The 23599-nt window shown below is 42.7% G+C and overlaps 1 protein-coding gene across 3 annotated transcripts; it reads right to left on the bottom strand.

Moving 5' to 3' along the window:
* Positions 1-199: 199 nt before the first annotated feature.
* Positions 200-23356, bottom strand: LOC105703894. Of its 3 annotated transcripts, XM_012432656.1 has the most exons (9): positions 22933-23356; positions 16959-17518; positions 14857-15086; positions 12532-13449; positions 11544-11895; positions 9390-9795; positions 8073-8332; positions 7097-7281; positions 200-4309 (listed from the first exon to the last, which is right to left on the bottom strand). In XM_012432656.1, the coding sequence occupies exons 2-9, from the start codon at positions 17055-17057 to the stop codon at positions 4246-4248; spliced, it is 2514 nt and encodes an 837-aa protein (XP_012288079.1). In that variant the 5' UTR covers positions 17058-17518; positions 22933-23356; the 3' UTR covers positions 200-4245. The 3 variants fall into 3 exon arrangements, with proteins under 3 accessions (XP_012288079.1, XP_012288080.1, XP_012288081.1); XM_012432657.1 differs by lacking the exons at positions 16959-17518; positions 22933-23356 and having other exon boundaries at positions 14835-14912; XM_012432658.1 differs by lacking the exons at positions 16959-17518; positions 22933-23356 and having other exon boundaries at positions 12532-13466; positions 14857-14896.
* Between the last annotated feature and the right edge of the window lie 243 nt (positions 23357-23599).

Here is a 23599-nt window from a genome sequence, read left to right on the forward strand (position 1 = left end):
ATGACACTTTTATATCACCTTAATCCTCGGCTCTAATCGAGGTACAATGGCGGACATGAATGCCTCCCCTGCAGAAACGACATCGCCTGTGCAGGATGGGAGGGCATTGATGTCTCCCAGTGTACATTGTGGACATGAATGCCTGCCCTGCAGGTACGACATCGCCTGTGCAGGATGGGAGGGCATTGATGTCTCCCAGTGTACGTTCTCGGCGAGCGGCAAGTAGGCAACTGGCGATTGTTTTAAAAGCTTTCAAAAGTTGAAACTCACACCCTTTCCCCCGAGAAGGAGATTCTACGGCATGTTCGACTGTTATCGCAGCTGGCGTAACTAAATTTACCGGCAGACACGCAAAAGAGAGAGCCAACTTTTATCCAGGAAATAGTTTCACGCCCTCGCCGATTTCTCACGTGGCGTCGATTCTCAGCGGCACGGAGGTAAAAGTTTCTTCAGATTTCGCCCGCTCCTCACGAGTTGCGGTACAGCTAACCCTAATACTGATAATTGATCGATCACAGGTAGAGATCTTGTTTCTTCTCCTGACCCGACGTAATTTAATTCCCATAATGGAAAATTGAACGGGTAGCCCTATTTCTTAAAATAGATTTTCCCCCCAAAAAAATTCCGATAAAGAAATGACCAAGTCTCGCTGAATATTAAGTGCAATAATTTATAAAGATAAATATTTTCCAAGGCTACCAGGCAAATTTAATCGAAGAGAAATCGACTCTCTCTCTTTAGACGTATAAAGAGATTTTTATCCAAATTTTATTTCGCAGGTCATCATCATCTGAGCATATTAATTATTGGGTGTCGCCAAGTAAATAAGTCAGAGGAGTTCATCAGTAAATCGATTAGAGATGCGCTTTATGCACCTAAGATGAAAATTTCAGAATCTTCCCAGATCTGTTTCGCGGAAAGTAGTTGACCAAATCGTTTTTGTATTATGGGTCTCCCAACGAAATTTCTCGGTACTTCTCGAGATCTAACAGACTTATCTTCTCTAGATTCTTTTTAAACAAATGAAAATACATTTGCAGTGACAGAATAATGTCATGGAAAGAATTATGACACTTTGTCAAGCCTCGATTTTCCTTAAAGGACTAATCTTAGTCCGCCGTACTTACGGCTACACCCAGTCCTCAAATAGAGATACGGTCTCGTACTTACTTACAATTAGTAAATATTTAAATGAATTATAGTCCAGGTACAGCCGTTTGTGAAGATTGTTCGAGACAATGAGATTGATCTCACCTACAGTGGCAATAGCCAATGGCTATATCTAAAAGAAATCCAAGTTAAGAGAAAAATACTGTTCCAATATTACCGAGCCGTAATCGGGCCACAATTATTAAATATTAGTCAAACTACTAGATACCAACTTATGGTGGTAAATCAAATATTATTAGTACAAAGATGATAAATCGTTTTAGATTAGCCTTTTTTTGTTATATAAAAAAAGCAAATCGATCTCTCACTGTTGTGCTAATCGTACATTCAGGAAAGGATATTTAATTAATATTAGCAACTACGTATTCAAATATGGTAGATAAAAATGTCAAAATAAATAATACTTTTTAATAGTATCCATTGACATCGATGAAACAAGTGTTATCTATAAAAATAGGTTCATTCTCCTGATTTTATTCAGGATAACATTAAACGACTCAGTTGAACGGATTAAAAATAATAAAAAAAATAACAATTCGCAGTTCACAAATATTTTGTTCCTTTCCACCTTTATGTGACAATAACGCATAAATCTTTCAACTTTATCCTCCATAGAATTTCACCGATGCACTTATGTAAATTTTCGTCGTTAAATGTTTACAAAATATAATCAATATTTATCTCCTCGTAAACACATACATATCTTGAAATATTAATTAATTATCCTCTTCTCAGTGCAATCGCAAAATGTCTCGTATCATGTATATAAACCTAACTCTGCTCTTTGTACATATAGCACTTTGAAAAAGTCATTAATAGTTAAAATAATAAATTGTCATTGATACAGGTACCCGATTGTACATACATAACGATCTCCGTGCACCGATGCACCTGTCATAAATTCTCCAGGCATTCTTATCGATTTGTTAGCGATAATGGAAAAAAAATCCATGTAATGTAGGTAAAGTCAATAAGGAGATTCGTTTAAATAAAATGAACAGGCTCGTCACAATAATAATACCTGAGCCCACTATAAATTCAAAAAGAAATTCAAGACAAGTTTTGAAACCGAAAATAGTGGTTTGTGATCAACTGCAAGCAGTAAACTATCTTATAATAATGTAAAGTTAATAAGTAAACTCGATTCAACTAAGCTTACAGAGTTTAGACGAAAGTTACAGATGTAAATATCGAGATTTGTGGAAATTTCGAAGAGAGATTTGCTTCTAAAGCGCGAGTGAATTTTTCAAATGTTTTCTACAAACGTTGTTGTAAAAAAGAAAAATAAAATATCAGGAAAGTAGACTCTCGTATAGGTGTCGTGTGGAGATGTTCACACAGATGTACATTAACGTGTACATTAATTATGTATATGGAACATGAAATGTTTAGTCAAAGGCTTTACAGTCCATTTCGATTCTCTCTATCGACTCTATATCTGTTTCTTCACCATAGGAATGAATTGGAAAAATTATAATTTCATATCGATTACTACGGTTTAAAAAATTCCGATAAATTATTCCGCTCCACCTTCATAGGCGGGTCTATAAATAAAACAAATAAACAAAGCTTTCGTGACAATAAAATAAGCTACTTTTGTTCAAATGAACACACCAATTCGAAGGTTGTATCGTCGAATGCAACACAATAAAAAGTACAGGTTTATCAAGTTTATCACCGTTTTCAATTATCCCCTTGTTCTTAACTTCCATAAAGGGAACAACATAGATTCTAAGGCCATCACCAAGTATAAGACGAAATGATTAATTTCAAATTAAAACCCCCTCCAATCGCGGTTTTCATGAAATTCCAATTCACATTTTCCAACAGCCCCGTTTTGGAAGCTGAACCCTCAATGGCGCGTTCGGCTTTTCCAAGAGAAATTCGTCGTACCTTATGGATGATTCGTAACACCCCGACGAGCTTACACGGACACATCCATCTACACGGAATAAATGGTACACTTTTGAATGATATAGGACTGTTTTATAGCCTGTTGTTACGATGCTTCGTTCCCTAGATTCCCTTGTATTACGACACGGTGCCTCGAGACTCCTCGAAGAGCCCTACTCCATGCTATCTCCTGGCTTAGAAGACACGTGAACCCCTTTTGAAAGAGGAAACAGGGTCCATACATACGTGCACCCCGAGATGCATCTCAATGCACCGAAGTCTCCCCGGCTTACAAGAGCAGGTCAGGTTCTCGTCCTCGCACGTTGAAGTTCGTAAACTTCAGTAAAATGCACACTTCGCCCGCCACAGGCGACGTGTCCTTTTCATAGCCTTTAGCATCTTAAACTACTATACATACCGACGTTTTTGATTATATCAGCCGAAGGTACATCACCGGTTGGGTCGAGACCAGAGTGTGGAGCCGCAACCTCCAGGACAAACCGTAAAGGACCCCGCTCCTCGTTTTTAGGTCCTTGGCCAGAGGATCCCAGAACCGGGAATCCTCCTCTTGCACGATAGACTCTACAATCAAGGTCGCCGAGTTGATTTGGGATCACCAACAGCTTGTATGGTGCCCGGGTGATCCTTGACGATGATGCGAACAAAAGACCTTATGGATCCTGGATTATGACGCCGAGCAAGGGTCTGTTGCACCGTCACGATGGTAGAGGATCTTCCGAATCCTTGATTGCAATGGCTGGATAGTCCTTAGATCCTTATTGTCCTTGGATAATCTCGATGACTGTATTAGGACTGTTCGAACCCTTGGTCCCGATAGTTGGGCCAGGGTTCGTAGGATCCTTCGGCATAATTATTAGATATCGATTCTTTCTACCTTTGAACGTTGGATCGCGGCTTTTGCACCTTCGATCGCAATTATGGGAATGGTTTATGCTACTCTTCCACGAGCCATTCCCTTTGAAGAGATAACCTCAGACTTCGCCGTCTCCCAGAACCAACCATTGCGGGGTTGGCGGTTTTCGGAAGTCCCTCGTGTCTCTATACAACTTGCTTGTAAATCTGCATCTGGCTTATTTTACTCTCTTACATCGTGTATTGAGAGAGCAGGATCCTAGGTGTCGTGAACGATGAGGAAGTCGCTGATACTGCCGCAGTTTCGGGTCAGGTGGTGCACCATGCAAGGACTACCTTCTTGAAGGGGACGAAGACGGCTCGGTCTGGCATACTGAAAATTAAAGGGGCACGCAAATATTAGAAATTAAATTTGTCAAACGGAAGTTAATCGTGAAACGGAATCCTTACACCGCGAATATCAGACATCATATCGATCTTTCTATGGGTCTTTGCTTAAGGGGATGTGAAAGTGGCATTCGAAAGCTCAATCGTTTATAAAACTTTTTTATGAACTGGGTTTCTCAAATCGTTTAATTCTTTAAAACGTGAATATGGAGATAATAAAGAAGGTCCTGACACCCATGAAATTTGTTCATGAGTATTTAAACAATTTTTGTTTATTAAAAATTAAATTTCATGGGTTTCAGGACCTTCCTTACAGCCTCCATATTCAATTGCAATTTGCAATCATTGCAAAGTTTCAAAAGATTCGATACACCCAATTCAAAGAAAAGTTTCAGAAACGAAACTTCTCTGATGCCACTTTTACATCACATTAAATATCAAAATGGAACAAGATTTTAAATTACAATCGAATTAGCAGGGTAATCTAAAGGCGGTAATCACGGTACCGGTGATTCCCCTTTCCGCAGTTTTTCTTTCATTAATAAAAACCTGAATAGTTAGCTGTAATTCAGCTACAATAATGGTGCTATTGCGAATGATTTGTCGTCAATTTCGAATCGCCTTGAAAATCGCTGGAACATGGAACGCTTTAAAGTTGAGATACTTATCCAATTAAACGCCCACCGCTATCTAACAGGCATGTGATAAATACGTTGGTCACATCTGGCCATGATTACAGTCATTAAATACATCATGGAAGATATCTCGCGCGTTTTTTACGAGTTGTCTTGCCTGCTCAAGTAACTCCTGTGCCGTATTGAAACTACGCACGTTACCAAATCTGCGTAAATTAGAAGTTAATTTCAGTTAACTACGTATTATCATTCGCTACGATTTGCAATTTTACTTTGCAAATGTCTTCAACGTATCTCTATGAATAAATGACGATTTATAGATTTTGTGACGTTAACATGAATTTTCCAGGATACGTTCTGAAGCAGTCGTACCGTGTGACGACTTTATTTTTTTCACTTTTTTTCTTAATTTTTCTAACAAGTTTGGCGCCTCTACATATATACTTGGTGCGAAACTCTACCGAGTTTTTTTAATACCAAAGATCCAATATTTATAAAGCACTCTGTACTTTCCAGTCCTCGGGGAATAAACAAACGTTCGAGAGCGCTTCGTCACGCGACAAACTCCGTTTTGAATTTGAAATTTATGCACATACGTGGAATAACAAACATCTAAAAATCTTTGAAATAATGCACATGTTTTATTCTGCAGTGCCGAGTTCTTTTTAAAATGACATTTCCACCGCGTATCAACAAACGGGCAAAATCATTTCTTGACTTCAGGTTCTGCGAGCAACAACAGAGATGAGGGACTCTTCGAATTCTTGTGAATGTTTTTAAATGAATTATCATTTAAGAACACTTCGTAGCGCGACGAGCACTACCAAGAATTTAAAAGAAAATTAAAGGTACGTATCAATGAATGAAATCATGATATCAACTGAATAACGATAACGCATATTAAATTATGAAATAAAGTATTTTTCAATTTTTTGGACCTTCACACGGTACGACCGCGACAAGTACTACCAAGAATTTAAAAGCAAATTAAAGGTACATATCAATGAATGAAATTATGATATCAACTGAATAATGGTAACGCATATTAAATTATGAAATAAAGTATTTTTCAATTTTTTGGACCTTCACACGGTACGACTGCGACAAGCACTACCAAGAATTTAAAAGCAAATTAAAGGTACGTATCAATGAATGAAATCATGATATCAACTGAATAACGATAACGCATATTAAATTATGAAATAAAATATTTTTCAATTTTTTGGACCTATCACACGATACGACCGCCTTAAAGCGAGAAAGAACCTCCCCTTGACATCAGGTTACGGATGCAATAACAGGGGGATCCAATTACGATGGAGCACCCTTGCCTTCGAGACCTGGGGAATGAACGAACTTTCAAGGGCGTCTTGTCACGCGACTGATGCGAAACCGAACAATCCTCAATGCAAAGAGACCCCAAGAGTTCCCACGAGGCGTGCGACAATTCCAGAAATTGCCCGAGTTTCCTCGAGCATGCTATCGTAACCGAAGTTGACTGTCGTAGATTTATTAACCCTTATCGCCTGAAATTCCTGTCATTGTTACGCAAATTGGAGTCCATTTTAACGTAATAGGGTTATCAAGTGTTACATTCTCATAATTTATATTATTTCATATATATGATCTTACCACCTGGAATTCCTGTCATTGTTACGCAAATTGGAGTCCATTTTGTTAACGCATCATTTCCTTTTAGTTCCTCTCCATGGCGCTGAGGTCGCATAAAAAGTATATCGTGAGCTACTTTATAGGAAAATAAATAAAAAGAAAACAATGGAAACTTGAAAATGTTTTTCGTAGCAGGAATATGAATGATATTTTGTTTCTTTCGCAGATGTTAGGAAAGGAACGATGTAACGCATCATTTCCTTTTAGTTCCTCTCCATGGCGCTGAGGTCGCATAAGAAGAAGAATTTCTACAGACCATGTTCTGCACATTGAACGATTCTATAGCATTTTGTAATCACGACGACAATGGCAGGAAGCAACGAGAAATCTGGGAGCTGTGGGAAATTATTGGTTCGAAAAACTGGAAGGACGAGCCGCAATTAGTTTCGGAAAAAGGGAAAAAGCTCGTTCGGCACGAAATTCAGGTTGCTTGGCAGGAGTACATTGTGTGACCAAAGTCGACTTACCAGTCGAAGAACCTTCTTCCATGAAAGGTGCCGTCGGAGGACCCATTCTCGTTTGGAAGTTCCACGCCAACGTGAGCCTCTTCTCTTCCTGGAACCGCGCCGACATATCTCACTCTACCCTGAAGAACTCGGCCCTCGGGAGAAATAATCTTCACGAGATGGTCCAGTTTGAGATCGCGTGGTATCTGGCAACAATCAAATATCCCAAAGATTAACAATTTCTCATATTCACCCGCCACGAAGCGACACGAATCTCATAATCTTCCATCAAAGCGAAAACAGACCGCTGAATACGTAATTCCCACGATAAAATACGACATGAAAAAGAAGAAAAAGCGTAAAGAAGTATTTAAGTACATGTATCCAAGTCAATTGTATTCGTCAGGTTCCCCCTAGCGTTTAATTTATGATAATCGATGAGAAGCTTGACATTAAGCCGCTAAAAACCAGACGCCAGTTAATTTTGTCCAAGAAATAACTCATAAATAACTTATACAACCGATTGTCTTTATGAAATACTAACAATTGCTTGATGTTCAGAGGGGCCGTTCCTTATGATTTTCAGACAGATCTGAATACGTAATTCCCACAATAAAATACGACATGAAAAAGAAGAAAAAGTGTAAAGAAGTATTTAAGTACATGTATCCAAGTCAATTGTATTTGTCAGGTTCCCCCTAGCGTTTAATTTATAATAATCGATGAGAAGCTTGACATTAAGCCGCTAAAAACCAGACACCAGTTAATTTTGCCCAAGAAATAACTCATAATTAACTTATACAACCGATTATCTTTATGAAATACTAACAATTGCTTGATGTTCAGAGAGGCCGCTCCTTATGTTCTTCAAATAGATAGTGCGAAGGATGATAATGCGTGGATACCGTGTCGCAGACTGTTTTATGCTCTATAAGATTCATGATCATGGTAGATTTATGACCTCTAAGACTTATGATAGATTAATCCTAGAACATACCTTTGGCAGATATGGCCTGGCATCTTGAGGAGGATTCCAATCCCGGAAGAGATCGGGTTCAGAATGTCGTCGCGTCCTTCTCCGCCTGGCTGACTGTCGGGTCCAATAATCCGCAGTGGAAATGGTCAGCATAGAATCAATGCTTCTTCTTAAGTAATCCTCGGCTTCGTCGATCAACGATTCGGTCGAGTCGCCACTATTGTCCCCGGTGACCAAATCGGACCGCAGATTAGGCAAGCTTCCCCGAGTCATGGGACACTCTAAAAAAGTAAAACAAATCAAAGTAGAGTAATGGATAAAATCTAGGTGACATTTAAACGGGGGGAAATAAAGTTGACCGTATAAAAAGATTTTAGACAATATTTAAATTAATCATATCTGCTCGACATGGGTCATGAGTATATGTAAACATAAGTTTTTAAAGCGTATAAACGTTATCAAGAAAATGCCATATCAGGGTAACTAGGGGCTTAATTAAAAACTCTTGTTAAGTGCACCACAATCCTATAAATAATTATCTTCTCTCGAGCATTAATTCACCCATTCAACTTAAGTGTGGGTGAGAAAAAAAAAAAATTGAACTTTTACGAAATGAACTTCAGCGAAAAAGTTATTAAGTAACATTTCACTTCTTCGGAGTAAAAATTATCAGGTCGGAGAAACCATTATAATGTAATAGCAAAAAGTATGTACGTAGCCTTATAATGGATTTCATGGGCAATGCCCAACACGCACGCTAAGGCTAAAAGGAGATCGATATCACCAACAATGAACTAAAAATACGCGTATCATAAATTGTACGTTGCATGGAAAACATTAACCTCACGCACAGAAGCGTCATTTAAGACGACGTAAGAGATACCGACGTATCGGAACAAGTACCGATACAAATGGCAATAACAAAAAATTAGGATAGGTAATACTGCTATGACATTTTCTTTAATCGCTCATTAATTCTTCCTCCCATTACTTCAAGTCCCGTCTTCCCTGCTCAATAATTCCCGTTTACAATACACTCTTCATATATATTTCAATATTCCTACAATATATCATCCCAAAAGTGCAGAAATCGTTTGAATCGCGATGCACCGAGCAGGGAGCTTTTCGAACTTCAAGGAAGCGCCGACTCGATGATATTAGGTTGTCCCATAAGTTTCTTCCACTTTTTCATAGGACATGAATACACGATGTGGAAGGAACTTATGAGACAACCAAATACAACGAATTGGAGGATTTCTCCCGAGAGTAACCTCTCCCAAATCCCCTTAAACCAGGATTCACGTTGAAGTTCATCTCCAGGAGCTGATGAATATTTACCCTGGAACGTGACCTTTGATCGCGTCCTCTTGGGGATGGTCTTCGAGGTCCTCGAGCAGGCCGGCGGAGGGTGGACGTGTGTCGGCGAGGATGGCATGGAGGACCAGGTTGGTCTCGGGGTGGAGGTAGCCACAGGAACCCTCCAGGTATCGAAGGATGCCGCAGTTGCCCGCCAGGAATGTCTTCTGGGGGGACCGCTTACGATCTCCAGTCCAGGTGAAGGGATGGAACTCAGGGACCCTCGGTACCGTGAGGTGTACAAGTCGGTGGAGAGTCTGCAATCGCAGGGGCTGGGAAGTCCAGCTCCGGGGTTGCAGCGTGGCCAATATCCCGCAGGAGACCCCAGGGACTCTCGACGATGGACCTCAGGAGTCCGGAGACCGCATCCGCGAGAGTTGATGCAGGCCTGAAATGTCAAAAGCCGAGCTATCTACAGATGGCGGCGATGCAGTGGGTCTTAACCCATTTGCATGATAAGGAAGTATGAAAAAAGGGTCCTTATCACCGAAATTTCAGGCTGAATGATAGCGACCAGCAAAATTGAGCGCATATATGTGCCCATAATTATGAAAGTGGTCTAAGTCAAAATTGAAAAAAAAAAATGAGTTTATCAGTTATTTCACGCCACATTATTTCAAACTAAATTAATTCAATGTAATTTCGAAACAAAAAATATATGACTTGGACCACTTTCATAAGTATGGGCACATATACGCTCCGGTGATAGTGACCAGGAAAACTGAGCGTATATATACGCTAATGATGCTTTCGTTTCTCATATCAGAGCCTTCGATAATTGTATATTGATCGAAATACGTGAGCCCGCCGCCATTTTGGTTCTGGTCTGGGCTAGGCTAAAAGATTTTTTGCTAAAAATCCAAATTTTCAACGTGTCAGGACAATTCTTAGATGATCACGATGTGTCAAAGTTTCGGATAGGTTGACCCAATTCCCTTAAAAAATGTGTTGTACTCGAATCGAGGGATTTGAGGGGGGTTTCACTTCACCTTAACTGTACTACGCAAGTGTACATCATAGTGGATGTTCCGAACGCTTCGGTATTTTGTAGTAATTTTCAATATGTCAGGACAATTCTTAGATGATCACGATGTGTCAAAGTTTCGGACAGTTTGGTCCAAACCCTTAAAAAAAGTGTTGTACTCGAATTGAGTGATTTGAGGGGGGTTTCACTTCACCTTAACTGTACTACGCAAGTGTACATCATAGTGGATGCTTCAAACGCTTCGGTATCTTGTATATCATGCCGTAGCATGCCCTCGACCTTGCGACTCGCCAAACTTGCAATTCGTTTAGTTTCGTCTCGTAGCAGTAACTTTCTGCTGACATAACCTATTCCGCAAGGTACAATGCGGAGTCCCTCGACCATTCGTGCTGCACGATGCCGATGAAAGAGCCGCAATCAACGATTCCAATAAAAGCTCCAAGGATATCACCGCAGTCGATGGAGTTGTATTGAATGTTAATTTAACTTTTCCAAAGAAACGGCACCGTTTATATTATATTATTTACTCTTTATACTGTATTAATACGGTTTATACCGTTTATACTGTATTAAATTGAGAATAATATCCCATTTTGAATTTTTAAACCTTACAATTATTTAACGAAACTCCCTCTAACTCTGTCGAGCCCAATTCCACATTTTAAATGTCATTAGAAATCATGGAATTCCTTTCGCCCAGTATAAGCAGACGTAATTGAATTCCCACACGTAACAAGCATTCAAAAAAATTCCAATCAATGAATCCAACATAAGGAGTACCGACATGGCTAAAGAGATTCTACTGACTTCCGTTCTGACATTTCCAGCGGCGGGTAAACCGCAATTAAATCCCTACATGAAAACCGCAAGTATTAAATTCACCGCTAACTTTAATCACTACGTAATTGCAAGTATAGTCCCTAATCTAACGTCACGTTAGAGAAATTGTACCATTGCGTGTTATCGCCCCGGGATTCGTCACGCTACATCGCATTTCCCGTGCGTTGGGTATCTCGCACTTGCGGCGCTTTCGCGGGCAACCCTTCATTTCATCCGGAAGTCGTGCAACGACCTCATTAAAAGTAACCCGCAGCGACTTGGGAAGGCGTCAAAAGTGCAAGCAGGGGCAGGTGAAGAGCGGTTAAGCTCACCTGGACGTGCGGATCCTGGCATAGGTGATCGGCACTCCTGGAGAGCTCCGGGACCATGCTGGTGAAGCTGATGTCCGAGAGCATGACTCTCCTGGCCTCGCGGGTCTTGTCGGACAACCTGAGCCTCCCTGGTACCCCGGCAGGAAGCGCGAATTTACTGGGTAACGTCGTAAAGGTGTGAGCCACCTTGTGGGCCAGGTAACTTTCGGACCTCCAGTGGGCAGGAAGAGCGGAGATGTCGGTCTGCGCCCCAGATTCGCGTCTAGCTCCACTACTACGATCCATCACTGGACGCAACGGGGTTGTGCTTTTTCTGCGACCAGCAGCCAAAGCTTCACGATGAATAATCGGCCTGGAACAAGAGGAGACACGGAGAACATTAATGGTTTTAGATCTAACATGGGAGAGAAGCTGCGAATAATAGTAACGAGGTTGACGCGTGAACCGAAGGGGTAGAAATCTAGGTTTGAAGATTGGCTAATAGTTGTCAAGATCATGCAGAACGGATATTGTTACCACCCTTGAGGTTATTGACTGTCAAGAGTGGCTGGGATTGGGAAAAGTACCAATAGACTGGAACAGGAAGGCGTATTAATGGGATGTATGGTTATAGAAGTCTAGGTTTGAAGATTGGCTAATAGTTGTCAAGATCATGCAGAACGGATATTGTTACCACCCTTGGGGTTATTGACTGTCAAGAGTGGCTAATAGTTGTCAAGATCATGCAGAACCGATATTGTTACCACCCTTGGGGTTATTGACTGTCAAGAGTGGCTAATAGTTGTCAAGATCATGCAGAACGTTACCACCCTTGGGGTTATTGACTGTCAAGAGTGGCTAATAGTTGTCAAGATCATGCAGAACGGATATTGTTACCACCCTTGGGGTGATTGACTGTCAAGAGTGGCCGAGATTGGGAAAAGTACCAATGGACTGTAACAGGAAGGCGCATTAATGGGATGTATGGTTATAGACGTCATAGACTCACCTGTAAGCTGTAGGTGGGGCAGCGAGGGTATTCCTCCTGACTGCATGCCTAGCTGTAGGATCAGGCTCCTCGACGACTCCGCACTTGCTGATGTCCGTCTCGACCAAAACCGAGCACTGAGACCATAGTTTGTTGAGCCTGGTGGTGGATCCTTCGTCGAACCTATCAACGCTCTCTTCCCTGTCGATGCTGGAGCCCTGGGAGGATGCCGCTTCCTCGACGAAGCCAGTTTTGTCCCCGTTGCAGACGAGGACCTCGCCATCCTGGGACTTTGTGTACTTCAGCAAGACCGGCTGCCCGGACTGCTGCCAGGTCTCGTTCTCCATGATGGACACCAGGTCCTCTTGAAGGCCAACATCCCTGGTCTCCTCCGTCGTGAAGATGAGCTCGATGTCGTCGAGCTCCTCCGACTCGTTCTCGGACTCCGGAGGCTTAACTTCTGCCTGGTTCTCGGGGTTGTCGCTGAAGACGGAGTTGTCTCCATCGGAGACAGACTTCAGACTGACGTCTTCCGCGTCCTTTTCCGGGACTTCGAGGAGATCGACGTTAATGGCTTCCGTGCTCTGGGAGTCCTTATTGTTGGAACTCGTGGGACCGATTGAACCGGCTGATCCAGTTCCTGCAGCTCCAGAATCGGAGGAGATAGGACCGCTCGGCTGTTTGGTAGTCCCCTCGTCCTGTGTCCGTTGACCAGAGGTCTTCGGGACAGAGGAGCCGCTTTTTACGGATGTCTTCGGGGAACCTGATGATCCTCCAGGAGAAGTCCCTCGTGGATCTGTCGTTGACGGCCTCCTCGAGATCGCCGATATCGATGTTACAGCCGTTCCGTCGTCAGTTTCGTCCATGGTGGAATCGACTTTGTCTTTTTTCCCCTCCATAATGATCGTTGGTAGAACTGGCTGTGACAGACTGCTCGACCTACGGAGCAGACCGGACTGATTGTGAGTCAGCTGGAGGCTGCGGAACTACGCGGTTATTAATAGATGTACCCGCAAAACGCAGCGTTCTTTTAATTGCGTCTCTTTCCTGGGGTAATTGGCAGAGATCAGGCCAACCGGATGCTCTCGACAATATACTACGAAAATCTACAACTTACCCAACAATACCACAAAAGAGTGAACGATCGAATTAAACTGGATTTTATATTCTATTTTTTCTAAAGAGAAACTAGAAAAATTAGGCTCTAGCTGTCTGTTCGATTCATCACGGAACCACTTACGGGTGTTGGGGCAGAATAGAATATAAATAATTAACATGGGAGTGCTCCACCTTATTCTGCAAATTTATGTTCTAGGAATTATTCAATCTAGAGAATATTTAAAAAGGAACATATTACGGACATTTTTCGTTCATTCCGTCTTAATGAAAAATTCCAATTGCGCATATCACATGTCCCGGAAATAAGTATTGTAGTCTCAGGGCAATAACACAGGATGATCTATCATAAATCACAGTTACAATCCGAATCGGCGTAGATTGCGTGACAGCGAAAATATCAATAAACTAATGTAAAAAAAAAAATTAAAATTTTATGGGTTTCAGAACCTTCCTTCCAGCCTCTATATTAATATTGGAAAGTTTGAAACGATTCGGTACACTTAGGAGAAAAGCTTCATAAACAGGACCTCCTTGACGTCATTTCTACATCCCCTTAAGGACCAACATATCTACATATTACAGACATTTTTCGTTCATTCCGTTCTAATGAAAAGTATCAATTGCGCATATCACATGTCCCGGAAATGAGTATTATAGTCTCAGGGCAAAAATACAAGATGATCTATTGTAAATCACAGTTACAATCCGAATCGGCGCGGATCGCGTGACAGCGAAAATATCAATAAACAAATTAAAAAAAAAGAAATTTAAATTTTATAGGTTTCAGGACCTTCCTTCCAGCCTCTATATTAACATTGTAAAGTTTGAAACGATTCGGTACACTTAGGAGAAAAGTTTCATATACAGGACCTCCTTGACGTCACTTCAACACCCCCTTAAGGACCAACATATCTACATATTACGGACGTTTTTCGTTAATTCCATCCTAATGAAAAGTACCAATTGTGCATATCACATGTCCTGGAAATGAGTATTATACTCTCAGGACAAAAATACAAGATGATCTATTATAAATCACAGTTACAATCCGAATCGGCGCGGATCGCGTGACAGAGTCCTTCTCTCGTTGTTCCGTGGGGGCGCCACCGTAGTTCCTCATCAGGCGCGGGCTTATAAAAATGATTTCGCCACTACAGTATTTTCATCGGATCACTTAGAAAAAGGAGCATAAAACCAGAATGTACCATCATCTCCAATTAGACTCACTCTTCTTTGGCTACTGAAGCGGGGAGCTGAAGAGGAGGTGGACTGGTGGCAGCATCGCTGAGAAACCCGTTGCCCTTGCTGAGGATCCTGCGGCGCAGGACGTGGTTCTCCAGGGCAAGGCGTTCGACGGTATCCGCGTAGGCTTCGCCGGAAAACTCGCCGATGGATTCCTTGAGTCGTCGGAGCTCCTCTCGGGATGAGTCCAGGGCGGAGCGCAGCGAGACGACGGTCTGTTGACAAGCCAAGGAAACGATCTCGTTGTCCGAAGAAAAAAGGTGGGGAAAAAAAGAAGAGAGAAAAAAAGAGGGACTCGTCCAACGCGGAGAATTACCTTCTCTACCTCCACCTCCCACGCGAAGTGCGACTTTGTACGTGACGGGATTTAAAGTACTTTTTGCATTGAAGTCTGGAACGGTCGGCGCGATAAAGGCGCTAACGACGTGCGTACATCGCGGGAGGTGGAGGCTTCGAGAGTAATTGGGGGTAATGAGGGACACTTCTGACTCTCGGTGAGAAAATGTTAACTCATAAATTGTGAATCTGCAGGAAATGCTTCCCGAGGCGTGGCAACGATATTTCGGGAAATGTCGTTTCAGAGCTAGTCCCAGATTTTTTCTACCTCGTACATGTTTTCCAGTGGAATTCTTACTTTTGGTCAAATCGATCACTTAAGCGATTTATGTCGTCGACGTAGGCATTCAATTAATCTAGACACGTAGGAAGGTGTATGTGGTTATCGCGGCGCTTACACGAAAGAATAAAAATTTTTATACCAACATTTTGTGCTTTCTATATGATTTCCTTTCCGAAATTTTTTCGTGCGTTACTTTGTTACCACAATGTGTTCTTGGTTACTCGAGGGTACAGTGCCCATGTACCAGCAGTATCTACAAGACATTAACCTACGCTAAATGCACCGAACAGGCGTCGATGTTCCGTAACATCCAAACCAATCTGTTCCACTTTACTTAAGGGAAGTGAACTACCCATCCGATGAATTCGAGCAGCGGAAACGTGTCTTCTATAGTACTGCGGGCAAATGCCCCATGTACTCCATCTCATGTTAAGCGCATTGTAAGGACGCTACCCTGCCGTTCCGTGAACCGCAAACCAATCCATCATTTGGCTTGATGGATTTCAGGGTTCTAAGACACCTTGGTACCCGCCGGCCCACCGGGAACGGGGTCCGGAACACCTGGTGCAAGACCTTCGCGACATCGTTTCCAGATAGACGAATTACCTGGTGCACATCGTTTACGGATAGACGAATTACCTGGTGCAAGACCTTCGCGACATCGTTTACGGATAGACAAATTCCTGGTGCAAGACCTTCGCGACATCGTTTCCAGATAGACGAATTACCTGGTGCACATCGTTTACGGATAGACGAATTACCTGGTGCAAGACCTTCGCGACATCGTTTACGGATAGACAAATTCCTGGTGCAAGACCTTCGCGACATCGTTTCCGGATAGACAAATTACCTGGTGCAAGACCTTCGCAACATCGTTTCCAGATATACGAAATACCTGGTGTAAGACCTTCGCGACATCGTTTCCAGATATACGAAATACCTGGTGCAAGACCTTCGCGACGTGGTTTCCTGATATACAAATTACCTGGTGCATGACCTTCACGACATCGTTCCCATATAGACGAATTTCCTGGTACAAGACCTTCGCGACATCATTCCCAGATAGACGAATTTCCTGGTGCAAGACCTTCGCGACATCGTTCCGAGATAGACGAATTACCTGGTGCAAGACCTTCGCAACATCGTTTCCGGATATACGAATTACCTGGTGCAAGACCTTCGCAACATCGTTTACGGATAGACGAATTACCTGGTGCAAGATTTTCGTAACATCATTCCCAGATAGACGAATTACTTAGTGCATGTCGTTTACGGATAGACAAATTACCTGGTGCAAGACCTTCGCGACGTGGTTTCCGGATAGACGAATTACCTGGTGCAAGACCTTCGCGACATCGTTCCCAGATAGACGAATTACCTGGTGCAAGACCTTCGCGACATCATTCCCCGATAGACGAATTTCCTGGTGCAAGACCTTCGCGATATCATTTCCAGATAGACGAATTACCTGGTGCAAGGCTCTCACGACATCGAGTCCAGGTATCTCCGAGGCTGGTAGGGCGAGCTGGTGATGCGCCGCGTGTCCTCGACCAGCCTCGGCTTCCATGCCTCCCCGGAGAATGTCCCCGGCTCGCCCTTGTCTCCTCCACGGATCATGCCGACTCCGTTTGGCCTCACCGGTCAGGCCTAGTCGCTGTAAACCGTCCACTCGAGGGCGCCGACAAACCCGGCAGATCTCGCCGAATCGGCAAACTCGACAGATCCGTCCCGATCGACTGATCCAGCAGACCCGGCAAGTCCGACCACTCCGAGGAGTCCAACAGCCCCGAAGAAGGGCAGGGATGCGATGTATTCCCCGGTCCCGGAACCAGGAGGCGCGCACCTTAGGACAGCAACAATTCCCTCCTTGGGGAAGGTCCGGGCAGGAATCGATCCGCCCTTCAAGCAGACCAGCAGATGAGCGCGTCGAGGTACCACCAGGAGTCCCAGGTCTCGTCCGAATCGTGCAAAGGCATTCCGTGGAGGCGCCTTCTCCTAGATAGATCCCTGAGAACGGCCCCAGGCGACCTGGAATCGACAAGACCCGGGAGATTAGAGATTCGGGACGTGCAGAGGAGGCTGAGCTTCTTAGAGGATCTAGCCTCGAGGGCATAATGCAAGAAAGGGCGAAGCCGCGGATTTCTGGCTGATTTGTTTGCCATGGCATTTCGATGTTTGCACGAGGACATCCGAGTCTTCTTCGGATTATGCGAGGATCGGTAGGAAGATTTGCTATCGGAATTAATAATTGTCACGGACTTGGTTTTGGGATGATGGGATATTATCATGGATGGAATTTATTTGGACGAATCTCGTGAGTCGAAGATGGAGTTTCGAGGCGATGAGGCAGTTACCAAATATTGCCATGTTCTTAATTTCCGGAAAATATTCCATGCGAGGATCAGGAGGAAGATTTGCTATCGGAATTAATAATTGTCACAGACTTGGTTTTGGGATGATGGGATATTATCATGGATGGAATTTATTTAGACGAATCTCATGAGTTGAAGATGGAGTTTCGAGGTGATAAGGCAGTTACCAAATATTGCCATGTTCTTAATTTCCGGAAAATATTCCATGCGTGGATCAGGAGGAAGATTTGCTATCGGAATTAATAATTATCACGGATTTGGTTTCGGGATGATGGGATATTATCATGGATGGAATTTATTTGGACGAATCGCGTGGGTTGAAGGTGGAGTTTCGAGGTGATAAGGCAGTTACCAAATATTGCCATGTTCTTAATTTGCGGAAAATATTCCATGCGAGGATCAGGAGGAAGATTTGCTATCGAAATTAATAATTGTCACGGACTTGGTTTTGGGATGATGGGATATTATCATGGATGGAATTTATTTGGACGAATCTCATGAGTTGAAGATGGAGTTTCGAGGTGATAAGGCAGTTACCAAATATTGCCATGTTCTTAATTTTCGGAAAATATTCCATGCGAGGATCAGTAGGAAGATTTGCTATCGGAATTAATAATTATCACGGATTTGGTTTCGGGATGATGGGATATTATCATGGATGGAATTTATTTGGACGAATCTCATGAGTTGAAGGTGGAGTTTCGAGGTGATAAGGCAGTTATCAAATACTGCCATGTTCTTAACATAGTCACCCCCCGTAAACTTGGGTTGGTTTTTCCAGAAGTTGTTTTGCGGAAAATATTCCAGGACGAGTATATTTATTGAAAGCAATCTTGGTTGGCCTGGCTGTCTAGTGATTCGGCGGATGGGTCGAGAATATCGACGGAATTAGCAAGAGGTTACTTCGGTAGTATTCTTTTCCTGAATTATACTACCGGCAGGAGGTTTCGAAGCAGTCTGGAAATTGCTCACAAACGAATAGGAAACGAACCTCGAGTATTGTAACGAGCAGAGGTACACTTTTCCCTGATTTTCAGGAGAGATGATTTTAGCCAGACCTACTTGGTTTCCTAAGTACACGTGATAAGTAACTCATGCATACACTAAGTTTTCCATATTACTATACATGGAAATCTATAAAATAATAGGTAAATAAGGAAATTTGTTACGTCCTCGAGAATTCAATACAACCGATTGTAGAGCCCAATTTCAAATGTCATCAGAACTCTGATTATTAATAATGATAAAGCAGGTGAACGAACATATATCACGTAACTTCATAAACATTATCGTTTTTTATTTAGTAAAAGCAAGTAACAGAGATTTTTATCGACGAATATCTAAATTATCACGACAATTTGCCTACCGAAGAGATAACCACTTTCACAGAAATTTAAATCCAACATACGCTTCTTAACCCATTTGCATCATAAGGAAGTATGAAAAAAGGGTCCTTATCACCGAAATTTCAGCCTGGATGATAATGACCAGTAAAATTGAGCGCATATATGCGCTTCAGTGATAGTGACCAGGAAAACTGAGCGCATATATACGCTAATTATGCAAATGGGTTAAGATGGTACACGAGAACGGAGGAGCCAAAAAATGACGACTTTAGCAAATGTCCAATTAAATACAATTTTTGTCAATTTCTTCGGATTTAGACATTCAATCATGAACATTTCTGGCACGCCTAGTAATGCCTCAGAAAATCGTAAGAAACTAAAGTGCAGGTAGAGTAACCCAATAAATGGTATATTCTGCGCTTATTTAATTACGGTAATTAATTTCAAGACAACGAAGGCATACCGGTTCTCCTACGACTTTAACGATAGGAATCGGAGTCATGCCTCGGAAAATAGTAAAAAACTAAAGTGTCGGTAGATTGACCCAATAAATAGTCAATTCTGCGCTTATTTAATTACTCTAATTAATTTCAAGACAACGAAAGCATACCGGTTCTCCTACGACTTTAACGATAGGAATCGGAGTCATGCCTCGGAAAATAGTAAAAAACTAAAGTGTCGGTAGATTGACCCAATAAATGGTATATTCTGCGCTTATTTAATTACGGTAATTAATTTCAAGACAACGAAGGCATACCGTTTCTCCTACGACTTCTCCAAGATAACGTGTAGAACGATGTCATCGTTGAAATCTGGTAATCCCGAATTTTACGAGTTCTTCCCTTGGTCTTACTCTCCGGACAAGTCGACCGTTTCGATCGCAATGGAACTAACGATAGGAACCGGAGTCACGCGACTACTGCGACGATACCAAGATGGCATTGTACAACCAAGAGGTGCACAACAGTAAATGACGTTTTGTCGCGAAAGAGATTCGCGTTTCGTACCTGAGCGTGACAGGAGCAGATATCGAACGCTTCAATGGCCGATACTTCTTAATTCGGTCCCTGACCTTTTTCAGGGCTCTAATCCCACCTCCCCAATTTATTCATTCATATCGCAATCATGTGCTCTTTACTAGTGACTTCGTACCAAGGGACGTAAGAGTAAAATGTTAACGTTATAAGTTAGGGCCGTATTTAAGTAACGTTAAGGGGATGTGAAAGTGGCATCCTAAAGCTTTCATAAAACTTTTCTTTTTTCGTTTGCTGTAGTAGGTCTGGCTGTAACCATCTCTCCTGAAAATCAGGGAAAAGTTCATAAAACTTTCCTTCGAACTGGGGGTCTGAAATCGTTTCACACTTTGACCCTTTGGCTACTAAGAGCGCCTAAAGTCGCCCGACGTTTGGTCCAATATTGCCTGCACGGTCAGACGAATTTCGCCCATATGTCGAAATGGCTCCGTGTTGAAAGGGTTAAACCGTGAAAGGTAGGTCCTGAACCTCGCGAGATTTCATTTTTTATATACTATTTTTAAAATACCCACCGGCTCTGGGGGTGGTGAATAAAAGAGTCGAAGTTTGGTCTCTCTGCGAGAAATTAATTAGCAATAAATTCTGGCGTATACGTCAACCATGAACGTTTGCTTTGTTATCGTTTTTATCACGTGGCAATGCTTAATATAATAAAATAAGGCTGACATCGCCACCGTATTTCGAAAAAGTATAAAAGCAAAAAATTCTTTTCTTGCGCGATAAAATGGCTATAAATTGGCAATAAATTTTATTTAATTCTGCTAAAGTGGCAAGTGCATTATGGACATTAGGTGTAAGTATGTACTTCCCAAGTCTTTAATACGATTTGAGAGGTGGTTTAATGTAACGCGAAAGTTTCAGTAATATTATTAACACGTTGCTGCGGTATATTCGCCCGTGTACGTTCTACCACAGAGCGTCACCCATAATTGGGTTAACTGGCAGTCAACGAGTTAGAAGTTCGCATTAGATCTCCGTTGATGGTGTTGAAGCGTCATCGGACAGTAGACCTTGGTTATATTGTCAAACTCGGAAGTGCCGATATCTAGGAATATTAATTTCCCCACACATCTTCCGCGTGACTTCTGCACAAAGATTATTCCTTCAAATTGTAATACAACGATGCCTCGGTCTTGCACTCTTTTCCAAGAGCTCGCTAACAAGAAATACGTGACGATACTCTCTATTTAATTCTAAAAAAAAAAATCCAATGCAAACTTGAATCCGAATTGTAGTTCCGAAACTACAGTGGTTTAAAGTTGGCTAATCCACTAAGCAAGATTAGTTGCCGAACAATACCGGTACAAACATTCATTATCTTGAAATGAGACTCAAGTCTCACTTTCAAATGAATTTTTTTCTTGTTTTAAGGTCCACTTATGATTTTGCATGAGACTTTTTTGCTTACTGTTTTTGGATCTAAATTCAATTCTGAATCCAATATGGATTTTTCATTACGTTTTTGTTATCGTTACTTCGCCGATTCTGCCAGTTCGCGTTCAGATTGTCTATTAAAGAAGTCAGGTTTCTTCATAAACAAAATTCAGAGCGTTCGGAGCAAATGAAAAAAATTAATATATGATACAATAGCACTTGATTCAAGATTTCCGTTTTCTTGGAAAGAAGTCAGGTTTTTTCATAAACAAAATTAAGAGCGTTCAGAGCAAATGAAAAAAATAAAAATAGGATACAATAGTACTTGATTCAAGATTTCCGTTTTCTTAAAAAGAAATCAGGTTTTTTCACAAACAAAATTGAAAGCGTTCAGAGCAAATGAAGAAAATAAAAATAGGATACAATAGTACTCGACTCGATTTCCGTTTTCTTAAAAAGAAGTCAGGTTTCTTCATAAACAAAATCGTCTTGTCTACCACATTGCGTTTCTATACGAGAAGGGAAAGCACGTATGCAGCCAGGATTAGAAAAGATGACTAGTTAGCTCGAAACAATTTCCCCAAGAAGAAAGGAAAAAGAAGAAAAAGGGAACCTTAATAGAACCCACGGCACCTTCCACCGATTCTTCCACAAAGCACGTTACCCGGTACCAGGAAAATGTGGAGAACCGCCTCGGTACCAATTTCGCAACGAACTATTTACGTCAAGCGATACTCTACCGCGTAGAATTAAATCCCCGTACATATTGCCTACCCGAAATGTCATTCCGATATTTCACCTAGTCCGCACGTGACGCACTGACATAATCGAACGAGCCAAGACCTACCCGATCAAACGAAACTTCCCTTATAAGGAGTTAAAACGACCCTCCTCCAAAACATCGCTTCCCCTGATTTTCGACATCTCGGGTTGGAATTATCTAACAGATACCGGATTAAAACCCCCGGGAAATATTCCTTCGACCTAGCACCGCGCATCCTTTCGAAGAAAAATAACGAACAGCATTTCTCTTCCACATGACCGAGTAAACCGTGATTAAGCGAACGCACGAGTAAATCCAACGACCAAGCTATTTTTCTCCGTAAGGAAAAGTCCTACTTAACCGCGAGTTTCCCCCATATTTCGACAAGACCCCGGTACCGAGGATGCGGCGAGAAATCGGCATCTCGAATTCGCACGCGACGCGATCGGCAGGACGGGGGTTCGGAGGGATTCGGGCAAGATCGGCTCCACTCGGTTCCAGGAGAGGACTCGCGCCCGAGTGCGTGTTCGGGCTCGAGGCGCAAACCACTTACCGCGGCTCGAGCGGCCGATTCCGTGCTCTCGTGGGCTCTCGGCCCGACCAAATCGTCCGTTACAGCCGGTGAAGAGCGATATTGATCGATATGGAAGAGGAGCCGCACCTCTCGCTCCCTCTTGCTCGCTCGGCGGTGCCTCGGCACCGAAGCAGCGACGCGAGTAACGGCAAGCGGCACCTAGTGACCCGCACCGTGTCCGCCGGACCTCGGAAAACTGAGGGTTTCCCCGAATTTCCCCGAAGGCGTCCGAGCGCGCCCGTCGCCGCTATCCCGAGCGCATCGCGGCCCACGCCGATTCCACCCGCGGCCGCGGACAAGTGTCAACAATCCGGCTCGCGAGCTGTCACTTGCCCCTCGATGCAGACGACGGCATAGAAGTGCGTAGCCAATCGTTCAGGGTCACCAACGTAAGGGCGGCCTGCTCGCGTCGGCCTAGTCGCCCGTCGACTGTTACGAGATTAGAGGTTCGCCGCCTCGGTGGCGCCATCTGGCGCTGTCGAGGGGGATTCTTTGCGAAGGGGAAGTTCGTTTCGTCGGTATGGAGGGAAACGATAGGATCGGCGCGAGTCATGCTAAGGGTGAAAGAAAAATTCATTATTTGGCGAAGTTTTATCGAATTGGGCAGGTGGAAAAACGTACATTTATTCTTACGTCCATGGTTAAA

This window comes from Orussus abietinus, unplaced genomic scaffold (assembly GCF_000612105.2).
Source record: "Orussus abietinus isolate OABI.00-Male unplaced genomic scaffold, Oabi_2.0 scaffold36, whole genome shotgun sequence".
NCBI lineage: Eukaryota > Metazoa > Arthropoda > Insecta > Hymenoptera > Orussidae > Orussus > Orussus abietinus.